Below are 25,192 nucleotides of genomic sequence, written 5' to 3'. Positions count from 1 at the left end.
AAAGTAAAAACGTCTGTTCGTTGCCCGTTTCGGCTGGTGTATCACGTTACACATAATACATCTGATGCACCATCCTAAGATGCGCTGTGCCGTTTGCCAGGATTTCGTATCGGAGTCCCATGCAAATTTTAATTTTATATTTCTAAGCGATCATCTGATTCTTAGCTCAAGGAGAAAAAAAAAAATTTAAAGAAGCCACCAAGGATTAAAAACGGGGAAGCATATGAACCTTACGTTACCTAGACAAGTTCATGGACTGAGTGATTTTAAACCAGTTTTAGAAAATACACTCTCTTTTCCCATTTTTTAATACAATGAAAATAGTTTCTCTTTTCATGGCTCCTGAAAGCTTCGGGTTTGCCACCCCCCAACACTGGCAATGCAACAATGCATCGACAGTTTGAGAGAGCATTCAAAGACTATTTAGTAAAGTATCTACAAGGAGTGACCTGAGTCACTGGGGGTTTGGTTTGGTTTGGTGTTTTAAGTCTTTCAAGCTGCTAAGTGGGGGCTTTTTAGTTTCTTTGCTTTTGGCTTTTTAAACATCAGTCAGTAGCTTGCTCTTATTAACGCAGTTTTGGTCAGCTGCGGTGCAATTACCAGTTCTGACATTGGCCTGTCTAAAGTGGGCTATGCTATTATTCATATCCTCTTCGATCTCCATGTACTCAGATTTGCTGATGGTGGAGGAGCTGCGCCGACTGAGGTCACTGTCAGAGGCTAAATTAGGGGCGCTGACGTGGAGCAACTGAGCCTGCTCTTCCCCCTCGGTTTCTCGGTGGTAGAAATAGTTGAAATTGGACACAATGACAGGTACGGGCAGGGCAATTGTCAGCACACCGGCGATGGCACACAAGGAGCCCACGATCTTGCCTCCAATTGTCACAGGGTACATGTCACCGTATCCTACGGTGGTCATGGACACCACCGCCCACCAGAAAGCGTCGGGGATACTGGAAAAGTGCGACTCAGCTTCTTCCGCCTCGGCAAAGTACACTGCGCTAGAAAACAGTATGACCCCGATGAAAAGGAAAAAGATAAGCAGCCCTAGCTCTCTCATACTGGCTTTGAGGGTCTGGCCCAGGATCTGGAGGCCCTTAGAGTGGCGGGAGAGTTTGAAGATTCTAAAAACCCTTACCAACCGGATGACCCTGAGGATGGCCAGCGACGTGGCCTGCTCGCCCTTCTGGTTCCCCTCCTGCTCAGCTATCTCGGTGCCCAGGGTGATGAAGTAGGGGATGATGGCCACGATGTCGATGAAGTTCATGATGTTTTTGAAGAAGTCCGTCTTGCTGGGGCAGGCGAAGAAGCGCACCACCAGCTCGAAGGAGAACCAGATGATGCACAGGGTTTCCACGATGAAGAAGGGGTCCGTGAAGATGTTGACGCTGTAGACCACCGTGGTGTTGTCGAGGCGGTGGACGGTGCCCGTGAAGTCCTTGTCATCCTTCAACTCGGGCAGCGTCTCCAGACAGAAGATGACGATGGAGATGAGGATGACCATGACGGAGACGATGGCGATGACCCGGGCGGGCCCCGAGCTCTCGGGGTACTCGAAGAGCAGCCACACCTGGCGCTGGTACTCCTTGTCGGGCAGGGGGCGCTCCTCCTCCTTGATGAAGCCCTCGTCCTCCCGGAACTTCTCCATGGCCTCCTCGCCCAGCTCGTAAAACTTGATCTCTTCGGAGAACATGTCCAGCGGCACGTTGACCGGCCTCCGCAGCCGGCCCCCCGACTGGTAGTAGTAGAGGATGGCGTCGAAGCTGGGCCGGTTGCGGTCGAAGAAGTACTCGTTCCTCAGCGGGTCGAAGTAGCGCATGCGTTTCTTAGGGTTGCCCAGCAGCGTGTTGGGGAACTGCGCCAGCGTCTTGAGCTGCGTCTCGAAGCGCAGCCCGGAGATGTTGATGACCACGCGCTCGCAGCACTCGTGGTCGTCGTGCTCGGCCGGCCGCGGGTAGCTGCCGTCCTGGGGGTGGCCCGGGGCGGCCGAAGCCTCGTCCACGTTCTCTCCCGACATCACCGTCATGGTGGAGGCAGGGGGCGGGGGCGGCGGCGGCGGCGGCGGCTGGGGCCCCGGGGCGGGCCCGGTGGCGATGGGAGGAGGGTTGGTGTTTCTTCCTGCTCCGAGGTGCCTTAACGCAGCGCCGTTCTAGCGGACCGGGCCACCGCTTGGGGGCCGCCCTGGCCTCCCTTCCCCTCCGCGAGCCCTCCTAGGACCCGGGGCAGAGCCAGCTCGGCAGATGCCCTCGCCTGCCACCCCCTCTGCTTCTCCTCGGCTCTCCCCCCTGCTAGCCCTCTTCGCCTGCCGCCTTCTAAGCTCCCACCGGGGCAATCGATGGACGCTGCAGAGAAATAGAAAGTGATACGGGGGCAGAAGATCAGAAGCGTTCATATGGGACGGACCCACAGACACGGAAGAGCACAGACCTCTAGCTTTCTGAGAAAGCACGAGACTTTTGCTAGGGTTATATCACAGACACGCAGACAGACACACGCAGACACCCGAAATCCAAGTTTGGGGCTCCTCCATCCCACTTTCCCCAATGCCCAACAGCCGATCTGTTTACAACTTCGTTAAACTAGAGATCGGAAAAGCGCCCAGAGACGCTGGCGGAGCTCCAGTTCCAGGCAGCATCCCCGCGCCCCCGGCTCCCCTCACCCGCCGCCCCAAGCCCCACTTCTGCAGCCCCGGACCGGGGAACCCCCTACCTGGCCAGCCGGCTTGGCGCAGGGGCGGTGCTGAGTCGGCGGAGAGCCCGAGCGGGAATGCGGCAGGTCGCCTTTGCGGTACCCGGGCGCGAGTCGCGGCCGCCACAGCATCCGAGGGGCGCCGGGGCCACCGCGCCGCCCTCGCACCTCGTCCTGCTTTCCTTCAGTTGGCCGCTCGCCTAACTGGGCAGCGACGGCGGAAATGTCCGTTCCCGGCCCCCATTCTCGCCCGTGGCCGGCAACCTGGAGACGCCGCTCTCGCTCCCGGGTGCGGGCAATTCCGGAGGCTGCGGGGCGGAAAAGCGAAATGCCACCCTCTCCCGAGCTCTGAAGCGAATGACGATGCGGAGCGCTCTCGCCCCCTCCCAACACCGTGGGAGCCCTTGATTCGATCCCGGAGGAGGCGAGCGAGCAAGGGCCTGGATCTCCGTGCCTCGCAGGTCCCCTCGGCTTCCCGCACCCCGCGCGGACCTCGGCGAGGCTACGCGGCGCGCCGGGAGCCGTTCGGAGCTCCGAGTGGGGCAGGGTGCGTGCGGCTCGGGTCCGCTCGGTCCATTTCTGGGCGCTGCAAGATCAGCAGAAACCTGAGAAAGCGCCCGGAATGCGGAGCAGCGATTGGCCCACCCGGGCGTGGGTTGGGGAGGGCGGGGGAGGGCGGGAGCGAGGAGGTAGATGGAAAATAGGAGGGGGTGGCTTGGCAGAGGGGGGGCTGTCATTCAGTTCCCACCCTTGCCAACACGGCTTTTTCCTTCTCCTGCCAGAAAAGCCGACCGCCAGTTCTCCTTCCCTGTGGTCCACAGCCCCGCACAAGCACGGTCCTCTGCCGCGACCTTTCCGGGAATTTCACATCGGAAATGGTCAGGTCCGACGCAATGCAGGCGGTGGTGTTCCTGGCACGACTACTCTGATGGGCTGCTGTTTGTGCAGTCCTACAATAATCCGCTTCTCCGCGCGCTGTCCGGCCCCGCAGGGGGCTCTGCAGGGCAGACCCAGCTTGTCCCCGCCGGCCTCGGCGAGATGCGGACTTCGGGTTGGGCTCTGCAGTTGAGGATCACCCGGGTCTGTTCTCCGTCGCGCTACTGCGAGGCAGTGGTGCTGAGAGTGTGTCCCCCTTTGACCTACGACGGGAGTTGAAGTTTTCTTGCGATCAGACTATTTTGAAATACTGAGAATGTGACTTGTGGGAAACCAAAGGCTTCGTGGGTTTATGCGCTTGTCTGCCAACTTGGTGCTAATTGGAACGAATCTGAGAAGCAAGTCGCCTGCCCACCTCCCACCCACGTCCCTCTTCCCGAAGCCTCTTTTTCCGGCCTAAGGCCTTCCCAAGGCCCCTTGCAAGGCTGGCAGCTTCTCGGGGACAGGGTCCGCACAGAGGCGCAGGGCAGCAGGAGCCGGGGGCGTGCGCGGTGCCCTCGGAGTGCGGCTCCGGCTGCGCCCCTAGAGGCGCTGCGCCTTGGCGCCTGCAGCGCGAGAGAAGGCAGCCAGCAGCTCCGGTACTTCAACTGCGGCCGAGTCTCCAAGGAGGCTGCAGGAGCCCGGAGTCGCCGCCCATTGGCTCCCCGGCTGCCTTGGGACCACCCCTTAGCACCACAGCGACCGCGAAGCCTCCCGCCGACACCACCCACCTCTTTAATCAAACCGAAAGATTGCATCCTCCCCACTCTGTTGTGGCTAGTGAGAAGCAGGGGCCTCGGCGGGCCCCGCACCCAGGCAGTGCAGCAATCCTGGGTACCGAACTAGTTAAGTCCCTCCTCCAGATACCGACTCCAGCATTCCTTTCAGAAAAAAATAGGTATTTGTTCCCTCCACCCCTCCGGAGCCATAGCCCAGCTTTCCTTTTACAAACAAAGAGTTCTCTTAAACTCCGCCTTCCCATATTAAGGGCTGCCCTTTCCCCACCTTCCAAACACATATTCCTGTATCCCACTGACTCCGCGGTTCCTTTCCTTTCCACCCTACTGCTTTATTGGAAAGAAAGAAAACAAAAACCCACGAAGCTCTGCATTGCAATGCGGTCAAGTCCCTTGTTTTCTTTGCTACTGCTGCCGGAGGCTGCTGCAGCCCTGAGAACCCCCTACTACTAGATCTGATACGCATTTTCAGACCCTGTCCTAGCGATACGGGGCTTCCCACGCTGCTCCTGTACCTCCCTCTGCCTGTAGCCCCCCTCCTCCTTTTAAAGGTTTCTGAGACTGTCATCTCCCCAGCCTCATGTGGATGCGCTTGCCCTGATTCAGCGTTGGGAGGTTGCCTTAGTGGAAGAGATTTACAGACTGGATGAGATCCCAGGTTCCTAAACCCAGGGGGTTATTAGGGGGCACAATAAGATCAGCAGGTTTTCAACATCCCTGAAAGATGTTTTTAGAGCCGGACTGGACCTCCGTGGAACTGGAAGAAATTTGCTGAGCTAGGAACTCCTCATTCTTGATGCAAGCCCACCATTGGTAAGGGTCTGAAGTTGTTTATTTATTCCACAATCTGCTTAGCTCCAGCTAGGCGTCAGCCTAACTCTAGCACTGGAGACATAGTAATAACTAAGGCATGAGGTCCCAGACCCCTTAGAGCTCACACTCTTGTGGGAGAGATAGACAATTAACAAATAAACCATTGTATATATGTACTACATCTTCTTTATCCGTTCATCTGTCGATGGACACTTAGGTTATTTCTATGTCTTGGCTATTGTGAATAGTGCTGCTATGAACATAGGGTCATAGGGTGCATATATCTTTTCGAATGAAGTTTTATCTGGATATATGCCATGGAATACTACTCAGCCATAAAAGAGAAATGAAATAATGCCATGTGCAGCAACATGGATGGACCTAGAGATTATCATACTAAGTGAAGTGAGTCAGAGAGAGAAGGAGAAATACCATGTGATATCACTTGTAGGTGGAATCTAAAGTATTACACAAAAGAACTTATCTACGAAACAGAAACAGACTCACAGGCATAGAGAACAGACCTGTGGTTGCCAAGGGGGAGGGGGTATGGGGGAGGGATGGACTGGGAGTTTGGGATGAGCAGATGCAAACTATTATATGCAGAATGGATAAACAACAGGGTCTTACTGTGCATCACGGGGAACTATATTCAATAGCCTGTAATAAACCATAATGGAAAAGAATATTAAAAACTACATATATACATCATATATATTATATATGTGTGTGTATGTAACTGAATCACTTTCCTGTACACCAGAAACTAACACAACATTGTAAAGCAAATACTTCAATTAAATAAATTTAAAAAAAATAAGCCGTACATTATAATTTAGGTAAAAAAAATTTTTTAAGGGGATACAGACTGACAAATACAGGTTTGCATGGATAGGAAAGGTCTCTCTGCAAAGGTAGCATTTGAACAAAGAACTTCAAGAAGAGAGAGGTCAAGGAACAGGGAGACCAGAAGGACGAATGTGAGAGCAAATGCAAAGGTTCTAAGGCAAGGACAAGCTCAGCATATTTGGGAAACAAAAGAGGCTGGAAAGAAGTGACCAAGGAAGAGTGTTGGAAAAACTAGGTCAGAAAAGTAGGCAGAGGCCAGCTCATGCAGGGCCTCTTAAGCTACTTTAAGAATACTTCATTTTATTCTGACTGCAATGGGAAGATATTGGAGGACTTGGATCCGTGCAGTAACACAATATGATTTGCCTTTTTTTTTTCTTTTTTTGGCCACACCACGTGGATTGTGGGATCTTAGTTCCCTGACCAGGGATTGAACCTGGCCCTATGTAGTGAAAGGACAGAGTCCTAACCACTGGACCGCCAGGGAGTCCCCTGATTTGCCATTTTTAAAGGTTATTCTGACTCCTAGAAACAAGGCACGAGGTTGGAGTTTATCAAGTAGTACAAACAAAGCTGGCTTAAACAAGGAAGATAGTGGTAGGAATAGGATTACATTTTGAAAACAGAGATGGCAGGATTTGGGATGTGGAGGAAAGAAACATTTGAAGAACATCTCCTAGGTCTGTAGCCTTAGTAACCAGGTGGATGGTGATGTCATTTCCTGGACATCACCTGTCCTACCAGAATGTGAGCTACTTGAAGTCTGAGACCTGGTGTGTCTTAGTTATTACTGCGTTGGGCCATGGGGGCCTTTCCTCAGAGTCTCCCTGCCCTGCCATTCTTCTTGCCCTTTGGCCACTTGACCTGTCTCAACTGCTGCTGGCTCAACCAGTTCTGTGCAGGTAGCAGAATTCTGCCTAACGAGGTGGACCACACCGCAATGTGTGGAATCTGGAGTCCTCAAGGTGGCAAAAAGGTCCAGGTAACCAACACAGCCACATGGAGACATTAACTCAGTGGACCAGTGGGAGTTGCCCAGTAGGAGGGATGAGATAGGATGGAGCCTGGAGGTAAATTCCCTCTCACTTTATTCTTTACAAGGACAAGTGACCATATGGTCTGGCGACAGGGCTGCATCTCTTTGTGGCTCATGAAGCAGTGGCCAGCCTCGTAACCCGCTACGTTGCATTTGTACCTTATCCTTCCCTTTTCCCTTACTCTCACTGCCCAGGGGTCGCGCCTCCCATTAAAGCCCAAGTCCTATGTCAGGTTCTATTTTCTAGGCAGAGGGAGTCCAGACTTCAGTTTGAGACATGTTAAGTTTGAGTTATCTGTTAAACATCCAATGCAGATGATAAATAGGAAATAGAGCATCCAGTCGAGTCTAGGGCTCAGAGAAGAGGTCTGGGCGGATCTGGGTTTCTCAGCCTCGGCATTTGGTCTGGATGCTTTGTAGTTGCGGAGGGCGTTTTTGTTTTGTTGTTCTGTGCACTTGGGGAGGTTCAGCAGCATCTCTGGCTTCTACCGGCCAGCTGCAAGTAGCACCTGCTCCCGGTTATGACAATCAAAAATGTCTCCAGACATTGCCAAATGTCTCGTGGGAGGCAAAATCACCCCCACTGGGAACCACTGGGGTCGATGGTAGTTAAAGCCAGAGCTCTAGACCTGGGCAGTTGGACGTGAAGGCAGAAAGAGAAGAAACCGTTCAGAGACCGCAACTCAGGATACTCTAATTCTTAGAGGTCAATAAAATAAGGAAGTGCCAGTGAGGGAGACAGAGAAAGAGTGACTGGCAAGGTAAGCAAACCAGGAGAGTGAGGGGTCCATGCAAACAGGGGAGCACAGTGCTTTGCGAAGGAGAGATTTTTTTTTTTTTTTGAACGCTAATAGAATGAGTAGAATGAGGAAATTAGAATTAACTCCCGGGTTTAGAAAAACTTGAGTTTAAAAGAGATTGAGAGAGACGAATTGATGACAGTGGGTAAAATCAACTCTTGAAGCTTTGGAGTCAATAGGGGGAAAATGGAGGAATAGCTGAAGCTTCCTTCAAGGAAGGAAGACGAGACTTTTTTTTTTTAAGATGAGACCTATTACGATATGTTTGTATGCTGATGGGAATGGTTCATTAGAAAGGGGAAAATTGTTGATGCGGTAGAAAGAGAAACATTGGAGCAATGTTCTTGAGAAGGCAAAAGGAAACTGGGATCTGAGATCCAAAGGAAGAGATTGGCCCTGGAAAAGGAAGTAAATCTGTAGAAAAAGGAGTGAGAGCAGAGGTCAGACACGAGTAGTTTAGTAGATGTGACTCTGGGAGTTTGTGGACATTCATTTATGCAATCAGAAGCAATTTTCACTGTAAAAAGGCAAGCAAAGTCATCAGCTGGAAGCGAGGGTAGGAAGGTGTTCTTGGAAGTAGAAGGAAAAAACGTGAAATAACCACCCAGTAGAACAGGAAGGTGAAAGGATTAAAGAATGTAGCAGGATTGCCTGGCAATATCATGGGCTCGATTTTGGTGAGAGAACATGCATTTCAGCGATCAGGCCCTGATTGTTTAAGATAAACTTGGAAGTGAGTCATGATAGAATTAGTTCTGATGATTGTTTATGGGAAACGTGAAACTAGTCTAAACATGGCTTCCTTCTTAGCATTGGTTTCTTAACTGTTACGTAGTGGTTAGACAAGGCATGGCAAGAAAAGCACTGGTTGTACCAGGCAGGAAAATACTGATGTGGACTCACCTTAGATCCTGCTGAGGGCAGTGTTACAAGACGGGGAATGAATGGGGGTCTCATAAGGTATGAAGTATAATCGTTAAAAGGTAGTATAGAACCACTAGGAGGCAGGAAGGAAACTTCAGAAGGTCACCAAGCGTTTAAGATGACACTGAGTGGCGTGGATGTCCACATTAGCCAGGGGTCCTCTTGTTGGGATCTGTGATCGGGCTTATCTGTAGATAGGCTCCAGGGGCCTGTGAACCTCTAAAATTGTTTACACATTTTGCTATATGTCAATAATCTTGTTTTTGAGCATCCAGTCTATCAGTGATTTTTATCAGAATCTCAAAGGGAGCTTCCACTGGAACAGTTAAAAGCCTAGGTTTTTAAATCACAGATGAGTTCTAATTCAATCACTCTGATATCGGACAAGTCACTCCATTATTTTACATCTTCATCTCCTTATTTGTAAAATGTAATATCTATATCATTGTCTGCTGTGAGGATAAAAGACAAATTGAGTACTGATCAGTACCTGCCATGGAGTTAAACTTGGTGAAATGTCAATGACCAGGAAGGTCAGGAACCATTCCATTAGATGGGTCTTTAAGAAACATTCACCAAAGACAAAGCAGTCCCTAGATAACTGAGAATCAGAGAAAAGAAGAAGTGTAATACCTGTGATCAAGAACCCTTACGGCCAACTTCAATACTCGGGTACAGCACGATAACGGGCACTAGACTTTTCTCCCACCATGAACAGCTAGAAAACTGGATAAACTGCATTAAGTCAGCACAGGGCAAGAGGCAGGGCACAACTGAGATCTCTTATAAAAGGGAAACAAATGAGATGAGCTCTGTGATAGGCTGACTTTTTTTCTAGAAAGTACCTGGAGGTACTTTCCAGAAGCTATGCAAGGAGAGGAGAGCCAAGCAGAGCCTGGAAATCTTAGTGAGCTGAAGAGACAGGGGCTGGAGTCTGGTGAGGCTGAGGTGGCTGCAAGTTATGAGACAAAGTACTGAAGAGGAAGGAGCGACACAATGCAGTACACCAGAAATCTGCACGGGGTCCCCTTGAGTCTGTTGGTAAATACCAAACTACACGTGGGTAGATAGGGTAAAACCCCAAGGGGCTGGGTTGGCTTAATATTCAGACATCAGTCAATGCAACTCACTCTACAGGGCTAATCAAAGGAGATTCTTAATAGATGCAGAAAAGCTATTTGACAAAATTCAACACCCATCCATTATCAAAACAAAACAAAGAAGGGACTTTTCTGGCAGTCCAGCGTTTAAGACTTTGCCTTCCAATGCAGGGGGTCCAGGTTCGATCCCTGGTAGGGGAGTTAAGATCCCACATGCCTCGGGGCCAAAAAATCCAAAACATAAAAAAGCCAGAAGCAATATTGTAACAAATTCAATAAAGACTTTAAAAATGGTACACATTGGGCTTCCCTGGTGGCGCAGTGGTTGAGAGTCCACCTGCCGATGCAGGGGACGCGGGTTCGTGCCCCGATCCGGGAAGATCCCACGTGCCACGGAGTGGCTGGGCCCGTGAGCCATGGCCGCTGAGCCTGCGCGTCCGGAGCCTGTGCTCCGCAACGGGAGAGGCCACAACAGTGAGAGGCCCGCGTACTGCAAAACAAAACAAAAAAAAAGGTCCACATAAAAAAAAAAAATCTTAAAAACAACAACAACAAAGAAAAACAAACCTCTTAGCCACTAGAAATAGAAAGAACTTCCTTAACCTGAAAAAGGACATCTACCAAAAGCCTACAATAAACATCTTACTCAATGGTAAAAAGGTTGAACACTTTCTCTCTAGAATTGGGAACAAAGCAACAAGGCAGTAATATGCACTCTGATCACTCCTACTTAACATTGTATCAGAGGTCCTAGTCAGTACAATAAAGCACTAAAAAGAAATAAAAGGCATACAGATTGGAAAGAAAGAAGTAAAATTGTTCTTATTCATAGACAACATGAATTTGTATATGGAAAATCCTGAAGATTCTACCAAAAAACTAGCAGAAATATTCAGTGGATTTAGTAAGGAAACAAGGGGAATATATAAAAATCAGTAGCATCTCTACCACCTACAACAACATCAAAAAACATAAAATGCCTAAACATAAATGTAAGAAAATATGTTACATATAAGACCCGTACATGTAAAACTACAAAACATTGCTGAGAGAAAGTTAAAAAGACCTAAATAAATGGAAAGCTATACCATGATCATGGATTGGAAGACTCAGTATTACTATGAGGTCAATTCTCCCCAAACATAACTTCAATCAAAATGCCAACAGGCTTGTTCACAGAAATTGGTTCTAAAATAAAGCTGATTCTAAAACTTATAAGAAAACACAGAAGACCTAGAATAAAAGAAGTTTAAAAGAGAACTATGCTGTAGGACTTACACCACCTCATTTTAAGACCTACTATAAAGCTGCAATCATCACAACAGTGGAATATTGGTGTAAAAAGAGACATACAGATCCTTGGAACAGAACAGAGAGTCCAGAAATAGATCCACACTTATATGATCAATTGATTTTCAACGAGGTAATTAAATGGGGAAAAGAATCTGCTCAACAAATGGAGCTGGAATAACTGAATATCCATAAACCTTCACACTTACCTCACACTTACAAAAAAAAGTTACTCAAAATGGATCACAGACCTAAATGTGAAGCTAAAACTATTTAACTTCTAAAAGAAAATGCAGAAGAAAATCTTTACAACTCAGAACAAAGACATAAACCATTAAAAAAATTGAACTTCATAAAAGTTAAAAACGTCTGCTCTTCAAAAGACACTGTTAGAGGGTGGACTTAGAGACTATCATACAGAGTGAAGTAAGTCAGAAAGAGAAAAACAAATATCGTATGTTAACGCATATATGTGGAATCTAGAAAAACGGTATAGATTATCTTGTTTGCAAAGCAGAGATAGAGACACAGACGTAGAGGACAAACACGCGGATACCAAGGGGGAAGGGGCAGGGTAGGATGAATTGGGAGATTGGGATTGACATATATACACTACTATGTATGAAATAGATAACTAATGAGAACCTGCTGTATAGCACAGGGAACTCTACTCGGTGCTCTGTGGGGACCTAAATCGGAAGGAAATCCAAAAAAAGAGGGGATATATGTATACGTATGGCTGATTCACTTTGCTGTACAGCAGAAACTGTACAGCAGTGTAAAGCAACTATACTTCAATTTTTAAAAATATATACTGTTAAGAAAAGGGAAGAGCATGCCACAGACTGTGAGAAAATATTCACAATGCACATATCTGACAAAGGACTCATATTCAGACATATCAGCAACTCTTACAACTCACTAGTAAGACAAACAACCTCATAAAAAATGGGCAAAAGATTTGAATGGACACTTCACAGAAGACACATTCTTTATGATTCGATTTATATGAAATTCTAGAATGAGCAAAAGCACAGATCAATGGTTTCCTGGTACCAGAGAAGAGAGGATTGACTACAAAGGGTCAGGAGGGAACTTCTAGGTGATGGAAATGTTCTCTATCTTGACTATGGTGGTGGTTACATAGTGTATTTTCAAAACTCATAGAACTGTACACTTAAAATAGGTACATTTATTGTAAATAAAATGTGTAAATTATACCATTTACACCAAATGTGTAAATTATACCAAAATTAAATTTATTTTAAAAATTCCTTGTCAAATAAATAATATTGATGCATGTTGAGGTGACAGAAGAAGGTTAGAAACAGTAATATTTTTCTAGAGCTTAACCTGTGACAGTTTCTTAAACTGCTCTGAGCTGTCCTTGAAAGGAGGAATATACGAAGTGTGAAGGAACAGGGGAATTTCCTATCTTACTAGGACTATCCGGGCAGGTTCACAACTTGGAGAAGAGAACTATAGCATTTAGGAATTCATTAAAAAATAATTATTGAGCATCTATTGATTGCCTCAGTCGTTGTGTAATACATCAGAGACCAAGACAGAATCCTTGCCCCCAGTGAGGTCCTATTCTCATTGTGGAGACAAAGATGTAAACAGGTAATTACCATACAATATGAAAAATGCTTTAATGACACCAGGTATGGAAGAGTGGCCCCTAAGCCAGCCTTGGGAGATAGGGAAGAACTCCCAGGAGAAATTTCAAGGTAACAAATAAGAAGAATCCTAAAAGATGAGTAGGAGGTATGGCCATTGGAGCCCCTTGTGGACCAAAGTCAAGTTCTAGATGTACAGGGGAGCCAAGAGCATATCCAGAAAACTAAAACTCATGTCAGTAGACCTGGAGGATTGAGTATAAAGAGGTGAGCGGCAAAAAAAATGAGGTCAGAGAAGTTTCCAGGAGCCAGGTCATGAAGCGCCTTGCTGGTCACCGTTGTGGACACCACTGGTTTCCTCCTGAGTGTCCAATCCTCTCTTTCTTCCCCCAGACAGGACTCCCTTGTACATAGCCTGAAGGGAAGCCCACTGCTCCAGGGTATCTCATCAGGAATCAGACTGTGACCCACCCCTAACCCAGGAGATGCGAGGGGAAGCCTTCTGGAGGGCTTCAGAGAAAGGCTTCCTCAGTGGTAAGAAAGAGCCATCGAAAGATTTTGTCTTCATCCTCAAGATGTCATGTCCGATGAGTCATCGGTATACGCATCCTGTTTCCAGACTGAATGATGAAGCCAACACTGAAGATGTCATAGCAAAAAAGGAAAATCCTGGATCCTGGTGACATCGTTGAGCAGCTGAATCAAACAGCCATGCAGCTTCCTATCCTAGAAATTCCTGTTACGAAATTCAATGATTTTCTCGTGGTCAAGTGAGTTTGAGTTGAGCTTGCCCATTAAATCTTATTAAAGGATTTTTCGTTAAGGATTTTAAACAGACTTGTAAAATATCACGGATAATATATGGAAATGATTTAGAGGTAGACGCTTGTGTCAATTACAACTCTTTCTGATTATAGAAGTACAAACTCAACCCCAAATGGCTTAAACCAAATAAAAGGGAGGGGCAGGGGGAATAGAGGATTTGGGGAATAGAAATGGAGCTTCAGGAAGGCTTTACCCAGCACTCAAGGTCCATGACCAGGACCTATTTTTTTCCTTCTCCATTTCCCTTCCTCAATGCTCACTCTACACTCAGATGCTTTTTTTTGGTGGGGGTGGGGGGATGGGGGGCGATGTTTCCAGGATGGCTGTCAGAAAGTCCAGAAGTTCTGTACCTCATGGCTGGTAGGAAATATGTCTAATTCCTTGGTGGCTCAAATAAGAGTTTTGGAATTGAGCCTTAGTGACCCTCAATTGGCCTGACTTGTGTTACTTATACATCTTTGAGCCCATCCCTGCAGTCAGGAAGATGGGATGTGCCAACTGGTTTAAAGAAATCAGGGCCCTTCCCTGGAGATGGGATGGGGTCAATCTCACCCAAACTCTATGGTGAGAAATTTCAGAGTACTGGTAAAGATTAAAAGAGGACTGCATGCTAGGGAGGTGATCATCAAATGTCCAGAAAGGAGGTGATAGAGTGAGTTAGGAATGGCTCCTAGGTCTCTGGCTTGGGCATCCTAGAGAGAAATGCACTTCAGGAAGCTGAGTTAAGATGAGCAGAATAGTGAGATGCAGTGACCCACTGGTCATGGCTTGTCTTGAAAACAGAAGTTTCAGTAAGGTAGTGGGAACAGATGCCAGACTGCAGTAGTCAAGGGATAAATGGAGTGAGCAAGGGGAGTGAGGGCAAGCAGGCATTCTTTGAAGGATCTTGGAACTAGCGGGCAGGAAGGAGATAGAGGCAGTAGCTAAAGGGGCCTGTGAGGTCAAGGGAACTTTATTTTTTTAATATAGGAGAGATTCGAGCATGGTTTAATGCTAAAGATGATAAATGAAAAATATATAAGGAAGAACAAGATTGAAGATATAGGCCAGAAGTGGGGTAACTCATGGAGGAAGATCCCTAGGAAAAATGTCGAGAAAGATACAGAGCACAGCTAGAATAATTAATCTTAAAGAAGAGTGAGGGACTTTTCTTCACTGTGATAGAATGGAAAGAGGAAAGGGCTAATGGGAATGCACTGGAGAAGCGAATTCAGGAAACAGAGGGAGATTCCATCTGAAGGTTTCTAGTTTCTCAGTGAAGTACCAGATGTTACCTACTGATGGTCGTATGACAGGAGACCATGAAAGGTCAAAGATGGTCCCGAGGAAGAAGAGGAGAGATAGTGGATTGGGAAAACATATGGGACTTTGCTGTTTTGTCCCACATCATCTAGAAGGTGTGTAGTCTACGCTCATAAAGACCGAACGAATTTTTGGCCAACCCAATACAATCAGAATCCAGTGACTGGGACCATGTATTTTTTATCTGTTACCCAATAGATCACCTTCCAATCCAGTCGGATGCCACCTCAGATGGGAACTCAGAAGTCCTTTCTCCCCTGATTAGCCCCTTTCTTCTTTGCCTCCTTTCCGGGTCCTGCCTTTCCTCTAGGGCAGACTGGAGAAACCATTTCTTCCCTTGTGTCTGAGTCTGGAGGAACCCATGCTTATTATGCCTATCCCAGCAGGGCAATGGTGGAGCCTTCCGCAAGGATGCCCCAGAGAAAGGCCACCGCCTCTCTGCTCACGTTAATCACCACTCGTTGTCACCCCTGAATGTGTTATTTTGAGAAAGGCCCCCTCCCCAACAGAGATAAGAATAGGAAGAGTACAGGGTGAAAAGGACACTTATAGAAGGACCACAAGGAAGCATCAAAGGCCTGACTGAGATCAGAAACCAGGCATAGGAAGAAATGCCAATATGTGCACTTTTGTGATTTTTCTCCAAAATGTTTCAGCATCTCAGATGTTGAATAGAAAAGGCAGTTGGCAGTGTTGGTTTAAAAAAAAAAACTGTTAAAATGATGTGCTTGTCATAAGGTACAAATAGATTAGGGCATCAGAACACAGATTATAATTTCTAACCCAAAATACATACACTGGGGGTGTTTACATCTCAAAACATTCTGCATTAAGAGTATATCTGCCCAATGGCATAGAGCTTTGAGGCTTCTATTGCCTAATTTTTTCCATCTTGCAGCAGACTCAGAAATGCTTTCCGAGGTAAATTTTCTCTGCTCTAAATATTCTCTTAACCCTGTAACTTATCATAGCTCAGTTATAAGAAATAGTTTTAATGAAAGATTGTTGGAAAGACATACAATACAGACATTATTCTAGAGCTGCGCTGTCCAGCATGACAGCCATTAGCCACATGTGGCTATTTACATTTAAATGAATTAAAATGAGAATTAAACTTCAGTCCACTGGCCCTGTGTTAAGTGTGTAATAGCCATAGTGGCTGGTGATTACCATGTTGGGCAGTGCAGGTACAGAGCATTTCTACCACGGCAGAAGTTTCTACTGGGCAATGCTGCTTTAGAGCTTCGACCCTTGGGTCAATCCAGACACTCGGTGAGGTCGGTATGGTTTGGGTCGCTTGTATAATTGCTTTTATGCCTTTAGCTTTGCACAGAGGAACATTATCAGAAAAAGCCCTATAAGTTCACGGTGGTAACTATTGTTAGAACTTTGTGAAGGACACCATCCACCATGGTACACAGTGCTTTCTGTGAGGGTCCCTGGAGGAAGTCTTTTTCATTTTTTTTTATTTTTGGCTGCATTGGTTCTTTGTTGCTGTGCACAGGCTTTCTCTAGCTGTGGCAAGTGGGGGGTTTCTCTTCATTGCGGTGTGCGGGCTTCTCATTGTGGTGGCTTCTCTTGTTGTGGAGCACGGGCTCTAGGCGCGGGGGCTTCAGTAGTTGTGGCATGCGGGCTCAGTAGTTGTGGTGCACCAGCTCAGTTGCTCCATGGCCTGTGGGATCTTCCCAGACCAGGGCTGGAACCCGTGTCCCCTGCATTGGCAGGGGGATTCTTAACCACTTTGCCACCAGGGAAGCCCCTTGGAGGAAATCTTAATCTCAGGATCAAAGTAACCTCTGCTTCTCTTTTTTTTTTTAATTTTTATTTTATATTGGAGCCTAGTTGACGAACACTGTTGTGTTAGTTTCAGGTGTACAGCAAAGTGATTCAGTTATACATATACATGTATCTATTCTTTTTCAAATTCGTTTCCCATTTAGGCTGTTACATAATATTAAACAGAGTTCCCAGTGCTATACAGTAGGTCCTTGTTGGTTATCTATTTTCAATATAGCTGTGTGTATTTGGCTGCATTGGTTCTTTGTTGCTGTGCACAGGCTTTCTCTAGCTGTGGCAAGTGGGGGGTTTCTCTTCATTGCGGTGTGCGGGCTTCTCATTGTGGTGGCTTCTCTTGTTGTGGAGCACGGGCTCTAGGCGCGGGGGCTTCAGTAGTTGTGGCATGCGGGCTCAGTAGTTGTGGTGCACCAGCTCAGTTGCTCCATGGCCTGTGGGATCTTCCCAGACCAGGGCTGGAACCCGTGTCCCCTGCATTGGCAGGTGGATTCTTAACCACTTTGCCACCAGGGAAGCCCCTTGGAGGAAATCTTAATCTCAGGATCAAAGTAACCTCTGCTTCTCTTTTTTTTTTTAATTTTTATTTTATATTGGAGCCTAGTTGACGAACACTGTTGTGTTAGTTTCAGGTGTACAGCAAAGTGATTCAGTTATACATATACATGTATCTATTCTTTTTCAAATTCGTTTCCCATTTAGGCTGTTACATAATATTAAACAGAGTTCCCAGTGCTATACAGTAGGTCCTTGTTGGTTATCTATTTTCAATATAGCTGTGTGTACATGTCAATCCCAAACTCCCAGTCTATCCCTCCACCCACCCTTCGCCCCCACCCCCGGAACCATAAGTTCATTCTCCAAGTCTGTGAATCTGTTTCTGTTTTGTAAATAAGTTCATTTGTATCATTTTTTTAGAGTCTGCATGTAAGTGATATCATATTTGTCTTTCTCTGACTTACTTCATTTAGTATGATAATTTCCAGGTCCATCCAGGTTGCTGCAAATGCCATTCTTTCATTCTTTTTAATGGCTGAGTAATATTCCATTGTATATATGTACCACATCTTCTTTGTCCGTTCCTCTGTCGATGCACATTTAGGTTGCTTCCATGTCTTGGCTATTGTAAATAGTGCTGCAATGAACGTTGGGGTGAATGTATCCTTTCAAACCATGTTTTTCTCCAGATATATGCCCAGGGGTGGGATTGCTGGATCATATGGTAGCTCTATCTTTAGATTTTTAAGGAACCTCCGTACTGTTCTCCATAGTGGCTGTACCAGTTTATGTTCCCACGCACAGTATAGGAGGGTTCCCTTTTCTCTGCACCCTCTCCAGCATTTACTGTTCGTAGATTTTTTGATGTTGGCCATTCTGACTGGTGTGAGGTGATACCTCATCGTAGTTTTGATCTGCATTTCTCTAATAATTAGTGATGTTGAGCATCTTTTCATGTGCCTCCTGGCCAACTGTATGTCTTCTTTGGAGAAATGTCTGTTTAGATCTTCTGCCCATTTTTGGATCGCGTTGTTTGCTTTGTTTTCATCTTGTAGTTGCTGTGATTCGTAAAGCTTATTCCTTTGCCTTATTGTCTTCAGGCAAGCTTAGAGCCTGTGTGTGTGTGTGTGTGTGTGTCCTGACTTCATTTCCCTTCACGATTGATTTTATACTTTTGGGTTGCATTTTTTAAAAACTACCTAAATCCTTCCTGTTAGAGAAAAATATAAGTAAATGGAGATTATACGCATACAATTACCTTCCAGTCACCACCCAGATATGTGTCCTAGTCATGAGAACATTAGTCAAAACCCAGCCCCTAAGTGCTCTCATTTATCGCTCTGGGATCATTCTCAGCCACGGTACCCTAAACCATTACTTTGGGGTACGTAACAGATAACCGAGTCATAACCGAGGTGTCAGGGTCATAGGACAAGTATTCAAATCTAAGTTAGAGCATGAGGCTTCCAAAGGCTTGTCCTATACGATATGCAGCTGCTACTGGCAGTAATAGGCAGGGCAAAGGTCTAGCCTGCATTGGGGCAACTGAAATGGTTTCCGGTGTGGTTTTATAAATATGTGTGTTTTTTAATCCCAGTCATATAGAAGCAAAATGCCTTTGCTCTGACTTCATACAATGGAGCCTCTAACATGCTGCTCTCACTGATGACATGACATACATCTTACAGTCTGTTAAGCCACAAACAAACACTATGCATAATTATCCAGCCTAGAGATGGATAGGGATGCCATAGAAAAGCTGTATTCAGAATTTCCAAGCCAGTTTTGCTCCTTTTCACAAGAAAAAAAAACAAACATTCTGAAAGCTTTGCACTTTTTTTCCTTTTATTCTCCATAGGAATTCACTCTTTACAGTACCACATACTTACTAGGAGCATGTTTTTTCAAGATGGAAAAGGCAAAAAATGCATTGTCCATACCCTCGATAAATGTACTGTCTTCTTTGTTGAGGAGGCAAAACTTATAGGAATGTAAAACGACAGCTTCCTGAGGCAGTCCACTGAGCAGCACGATCTCACATGTTCTAGCGGGAGTTTGGGATGGAAGGACAGGGGCCCATCAGGACAGACACTGGGCAGCTTGCTGCAGAAGTGATCTTTGGAGGACCTGCAGAGGGGCAGAGAAGGGGGCCCTTCATGAGAGAGGGAAGGCTAGAGCAAAGGTGCGGTCATGGGAATGTACAGACCTTTCAGGGGACAAGAAGCAGGTCAGTCTGGCAGCAACACACCCAGGAGGAGATGCTAATGATTGGCGGAGTGACGAACCGGGCTAGACCGGGGCAGGGGCAGACCAAGCAGAGGACTTGCTAGATTATGTTTCCTTCAAACACTTGCTATATATAATCCTAACAGATTTAAGTGGGAAAGTAATGTTTCTTCTCATGTTCTATCACGGAGAAACATAAATTTGGGATTCAGATCTAGAGAAAGAAATTTAAGGTAATAAAACTCTGATTGCACAAGTTTCCCCATGTAATTACCTTTGTAGAACTGATACACCACTTCCTATCGCTCATTCCAAACTCCTGCACATTCAGGAATTCAGCCTTGAACAACCAAACGTCGTCCGTCAATACTACATCAACTGTGGCCTCGGAAGGAAAAATAAGAGCCAGTTTGCAGCCAATGTTCAGTGAGAGTGAAAGACGGTGGACTCATGACGGCAGTTATTATCCAACACGTGGTAATGAATTGTTTTAAATTTTATCTTTGTTCCATACTTTATGCTTTTCAAAGCTCTTTCTTGTGCATCGTTTTTTAGTCCTGTGACAAAACCTTGGAGATGGGGGGAGCAAGCATTTATTATCCTAATATGATAAAGTCACTGACCAGGAAAAACTGATCGGGGCTTGAACCCTCCACGTTCACGTGGGCATCAGTGGACCCAGGCAGCAAACACAGGGCTTCCGCCTCCCATTTCCCTGCTGCCCCTTCACGCCACACTGCCTGAAATTGCTGCTGCTTCATTTTCAGACATTTGCAGCTCGGAGTCCATTGCCACTGACTTGGGGGATTTTCTCTTTAAACAACACATTCCAAGAAACACACTAATTACAGTAGGAGGAGGGTGGGTTATTCAGAACTTTCTTATCTTGAGGGAAATGGTGGCGCGGTGGTTGAGAGTCTGCCTGCCGATGCAGGGGACGTGGGTTCGTGCCCCGGTGCGGGAAGATCCCACATGCCGCGGAGCGGCTGGGCACGTGAGCCATGGCCGCTGAGCCTGCGCGTGCGACGGGAGGGGCCACAACGGTGAGAGGACCGCGTACCGCAAAAAAAAAAAAAAAAGAAAGGTTGGTCATTCCATCTTCCTGGATTTTTCAGGTCTAGGAAACATGCCTCTTTATCAGGCCGGTTTGAATTCTATCCTGCCTGGAGACAAAAGATGGACTGTTTGATGTCCCGGGGGCTCTGTAAGCTGCAATAATTCTGTGATTCTTTCCTCTAACGGTTGTCTTGGTATTGTCAGGAGTCCAAATCTCTTACTGAAAGTGCATCAGAGAGAGATGCAGCTGGATGTAAGCAATGTGTGTGTGTAGGATAATAGTGTAAATATTTTATAGACTGAAGCACAACAGGATTAAATACTTCTGCTTGGACAAATGAATCCCATCTTCAAAACCACTGCAAAGAAGCTTATGTATTGGGTACAGTAATTCTGCAAAAAACCGAACACACTGTCCTATTCACAGAACTCAGCACTTCTCCAAAGTCTTAGCACCTTCTCAGCACTGTTGGGAGCAGCCTTACCTATTGTTCTGAGGAGGAAATCTTTTCTCTTGGCAGTCTGATAGATTATGCAACTCTATTTCAGTAATTAACTAATTGAGTCACATGTGTTTGTTCTTTCTGAGCTGTTAAGCCTCCTTCCTGCCTTTATTCTCAGAGCAGCATTCAGCTACTTCCCCAACTCAGAGCAATGACCCATTTGACTGACCCGGTTCTCAAAAGCGTCGTCATCGACACTCTCCCTCTGACTAATACCAACATCTCTTAGAGCTCAGTCTCCAGCCCTCACTGCAGACTTTGACCCATGGTGCTCTCAGATCTCAGATGTCAGACATATCTCAGAGACCAGGAACTAGCAGCAAGTTAAGACTGACTACCAGCATCGTCTCTCATCACTCCTATTCAACATAATCCTGGAAGTCCTAGCCAGAGCAGTCAGGCAAGAAAAAGAAATAAAAGGCATCCAAATCAGAAAGGAAGAAGTAAAATGGTCTCTGTTTGCAGATGACATGATCTTATATATATATATATAAACCTAGGGACTCCACACATACACACAAAAAAGCATATAAAACTGATCAATAAATTCAGTATCGTTGCAGGATAAAAAATCAACATACAAAAATCAGTTGCATTTCTATACACTAACAGCAAACTACCTGAAAAGGCATAAAGAAAACAATCCCTTGCACAAAACCATCAAAAGCAGTAAAATACCCAGGAAAAAATTTAACCAAGGAGGTGAAAGATCCGTACACTGAAAACCCCAAGACATTGATAAAAGAAATTGAAGAAGACACAAATGAATGGAAAGATATACTGCATTCATGGATTGGAATAATTCAGATTGCTAAAATGGCCAAAGCATACCAAAGATTTGCTACCCAAAGCAAAGCAAAGATTCACGGTAATCCCTATCAAAATTCCAATGGCATTGTTTTACAGAAATAGAAAAACATCCTAAAATTTGTATGGAACCATAAAAGAGCCAGCGCAATCTTGAGAAAGAAGAACAAACTTGGAGGCATCCTGATTTCAAACTATATTACAAAGCAATAGTAATCAAAACGGTATTGTACTCGCATAAAAGCAGACAAATAGACCAATGCAACAGAATCAAGAGCCCAGAAATAAACCCACACATACACAGTCAACTAATATTTGACAAGGGAGGTAAGACCACTCAGTGGGGAAAAGATAGTCTCTGCAATAAATGGTGCTGGGAAAACTGGGTAACCATGTGCAAAAGAATGAATCTGGATCCCTATCTCACACTACTTACAAAAATTTATTCGAAATGAATTAAAAACTTAAACATAACCATAAAACTCCTAGAAGAAAACATAGGGGAAATCTCCTTCACATTGGTCTCAGTAATGATTTTTTGGATATGGCAACAAAAGCACAAGCAACAGAAGCAAAAATAAACAAGTGAGACTACATCAAACTAAAAAGCTTCTGCACAACAAAAGAAACAGTCAATAAAATGAAAAGGCTACCTGTGGGATGCGAGAAAATATTCGCAAATCATGCATCTGATAAGCAGTTAATAGCCAAAATATATAAGGAACTCATACAACTTAATAGCAAAAAATAAATGAATAATCCAATTTAAAAATGGGCAAAGGACCCGGATAGACATTTTTCCAAAGAAGACTTACAAATGGTCAACAATTTCATGAAAAGATGCTCAACATCAGTAATCATCAGGGGAATGAAAAGCAAAATCACAATATCACCTCACACCTGTTAGAATGACTATTATCTGAGAGAGAGAGACATTACAAGGACTGGCAAGGATGTGAGTAAAATGGAACACTGGTGCACTGTTGGTGGAAATGTAAACTGGTGCAGCCACTGTGGAAAACAGTCTGGAGTTTCCTCAGAAAATTAAAAATGAAACCACTACATGATCCACCAATCCCACTTCTGGGTACATATATCCAAAGGAAATGAAATCACTGTCTTGAAAAGATATCTGTACTCTCATGTTTATTGCAACATTTTTTAAAATACCCAAGACATGGAAACAATCTAAGTGTTCATCAATGGATAAGTGGATAAAAGAAATGTGAGATTATATATATATATATGTATGAATGTATAATACATATAATGGAATATTACTCAGCCATAAAAAAGAATAAAATCTTGCCATTTGCAACAACATGGATAAACCTCGAGGGCGTTATGCTAAGTGAACTAAGTCAGACAAAGACGAATACAATATGACCTCACTTATACGTGGAATCTAAAAAAACCAAACTCCTAGAAACAGAGGCAGAGTAGAGAGAGGGTTAACAGGGTGGGAGGAGGGGGAAAGGAGGCAGTGGTCGAACAGGGAGATGTTGGTGAAGGGTACAAACCTCCAGTTATAAGATGAGTAAGCTCTGGGGATGTAACGTACAGCATGGTGACTCTAGTTGACAATACTGTACTGACACTTGAAAGTTGCTGAGAGAGTAGATCTTAAAAGTTCTCAAAACAAACCAAAAAATAGGAACTGTGAGGTGATGGATGTGGTAACTAACCTTATTGCAGTAGTTATTGTACAATATATACATATATCAAATTATCACATTGTACACGTTAGACTTACACAATGTTGCATGTCAATTAGACCTCATGAAGCTGGCAAAGGGGGGAACACTGAGAACCCTCCTGTTTGGCGTCCTCTAGGCTTCCCAGTCTCTCCCTCCCATGCTCTTGCCCAGTTTCCCTTTTCTTGCTTCCACATTTTTAATCATTTCTGACATGACCTCCTGTCCTATCCCTCACTCTCAGAAGACACCCTTGCTTTTTACTTTACAGAGAGAAACAGAATCTATGGGAGGAAAACCCTCATACCTTACTAACATCCAACACACAGCTGGACTCAGCCACATCTGTACCTTCTCTTACCTGGGCTTTGGATCCTCTGCCCCCTCACCTTCTCAGGAACGTTCACCATGGATTATCTCCTTCTCCCCCTCGTATTTTCAAGTTCCCTCTTAAGTAGATCCTTCTGGAAGGCTTTCCCTCCATAAGTCCTTTCTGAAAAGTCCTTATGTCTCTGTATTTACACAAACATCCACATAGATGTGGGTTATATAGACATCCACTTGTGCCATAGTTGATTACCTCCTAATATATTGTCCAAAACACCTGTGGGCTGGTGTTGAAAAACCTGTCTCTATTAAATATTGAAAAGAGACTAATTAATATTTATAAAATGTGAGACATAAAAGCTTTTCAGTATAGCTTTACTGCATTTGTTTTCTGCTTTTACACAGTGTATTATATAATTATATGGGCTTCTGACTTTATATAATAGGATCTCTTTACAGAATACGTGTTGCTTTGTCACTGACCTTTTTTAGTCAACGTTATGTTGCTGGAATTCAATCATGTTTCACTGCTGTGCAGTACTTCATCTCACGAATGTATAACGATGTACTTATCCATTCTACTGTATATGCATATGTAGGATATTTTCCATTTGTTTGTTTGTGTTGCTATTATAAACAATGCTGGTATGTCCTAGTGTGCTATGTGCAAGAGTGGCTTTAAGGTCTACCTAGGAATGGAAGAACTGGGCCATCAGCTCTTTCATTTAACAAGACAACGCCAAATTATTTTCCCAAAGTTACTGCATCAACTTGCACTCCCACAAGCAGTATCTAAGTATGCTGCCCCACATACTCACCCCCACTTGCTAATGTCTAAACTTTACATTTTGTCATTCTGATGAAATGCACATAACAAAATTTACCATCTTATTTTTAAGCGTACAGCTCAGTGGCATTGAATATATTCACACTGTTGTACAACCATCACCACTATCTATCTCCAGAACTCTTTTCATCTTGCAAAACTGAAACTCTGTCCCCATTAACGAATAACTCCTCATTCTTCCCTCTACCCAGCCCCTGACAACCACTATACTTTCTGTCTCTGAATGTGAATACTCTAAGTACTTCATATAAGTAGAATCATACAGCATTTGTCTTTTTGTGTCTGGCTTGTTTCACTTAGCATAATTTCCTCAAGGTTCATCCATGCTGTAGCACGTGCCAGAATTTCCTTCCATTTTAAGGATGAATAAAATTCTGTTTTACGTAAAATAGATAACTAGTGGGAAGCAGCCGCATAGCACGGGGAGATCAGCTCGGTGCTTTGTGACCACCTAGAGGGGTGGGATAGGGAGGGAGGGAGGGAGGGAGACGCAAGAGGGAAGAGATATGGGGACATATGTATATGTATATCTGATTCACTTTGTT

General features: G+C 45.1%; 1 protein-coding gene across 1 annotated transcript; it reads right to left on the bottom strand.

Annotated features, from left to right (window-relative positions):
* Positions 1-335: 335 nt before the first annotated feature.
* KCNA1 (potassium voltage-gated channel subfamily A member 1) lies at positions 336-2,026 on the bottom strand. The gene has a single exon (XM_024733309.1). It carries the CDS (start codon positions 2,024-2,026, stop codon positions 539-541), a length of 1,488 nt encoding a protein of 495 aa, XP_024589077.1. The 3' UTR covers positions 336-538.
* Between the last annotated feature and the right edge of the window lie 23,166 nt (positions 2,027-25,192).

Source organism: Neophocaena asiaeorientalis, unplaced genomic scaffold (assembly GCF_003031525.2).
Source record: "Neophocaena asiaeorientalis asiaeorientalis breed wild unplaced genomic scaffold, Neophocaena_asiaeorientalis_V1.1 scaffold150, whole genome shotgun sequence".
In the NCBI taxonomy this organism is placed as follows: Eukaryota; Metazoa; Chordata; class Mammalia; order Artiodactyla; family Phocoenidae; genus Neophocaena; species Neophocaena asiaeorientalis.
The sequence above is the reverse complement of the archived record's forward strand: the minus strand, read 5'-3'. Positions and strand labels throughout refer to the sequence as shown.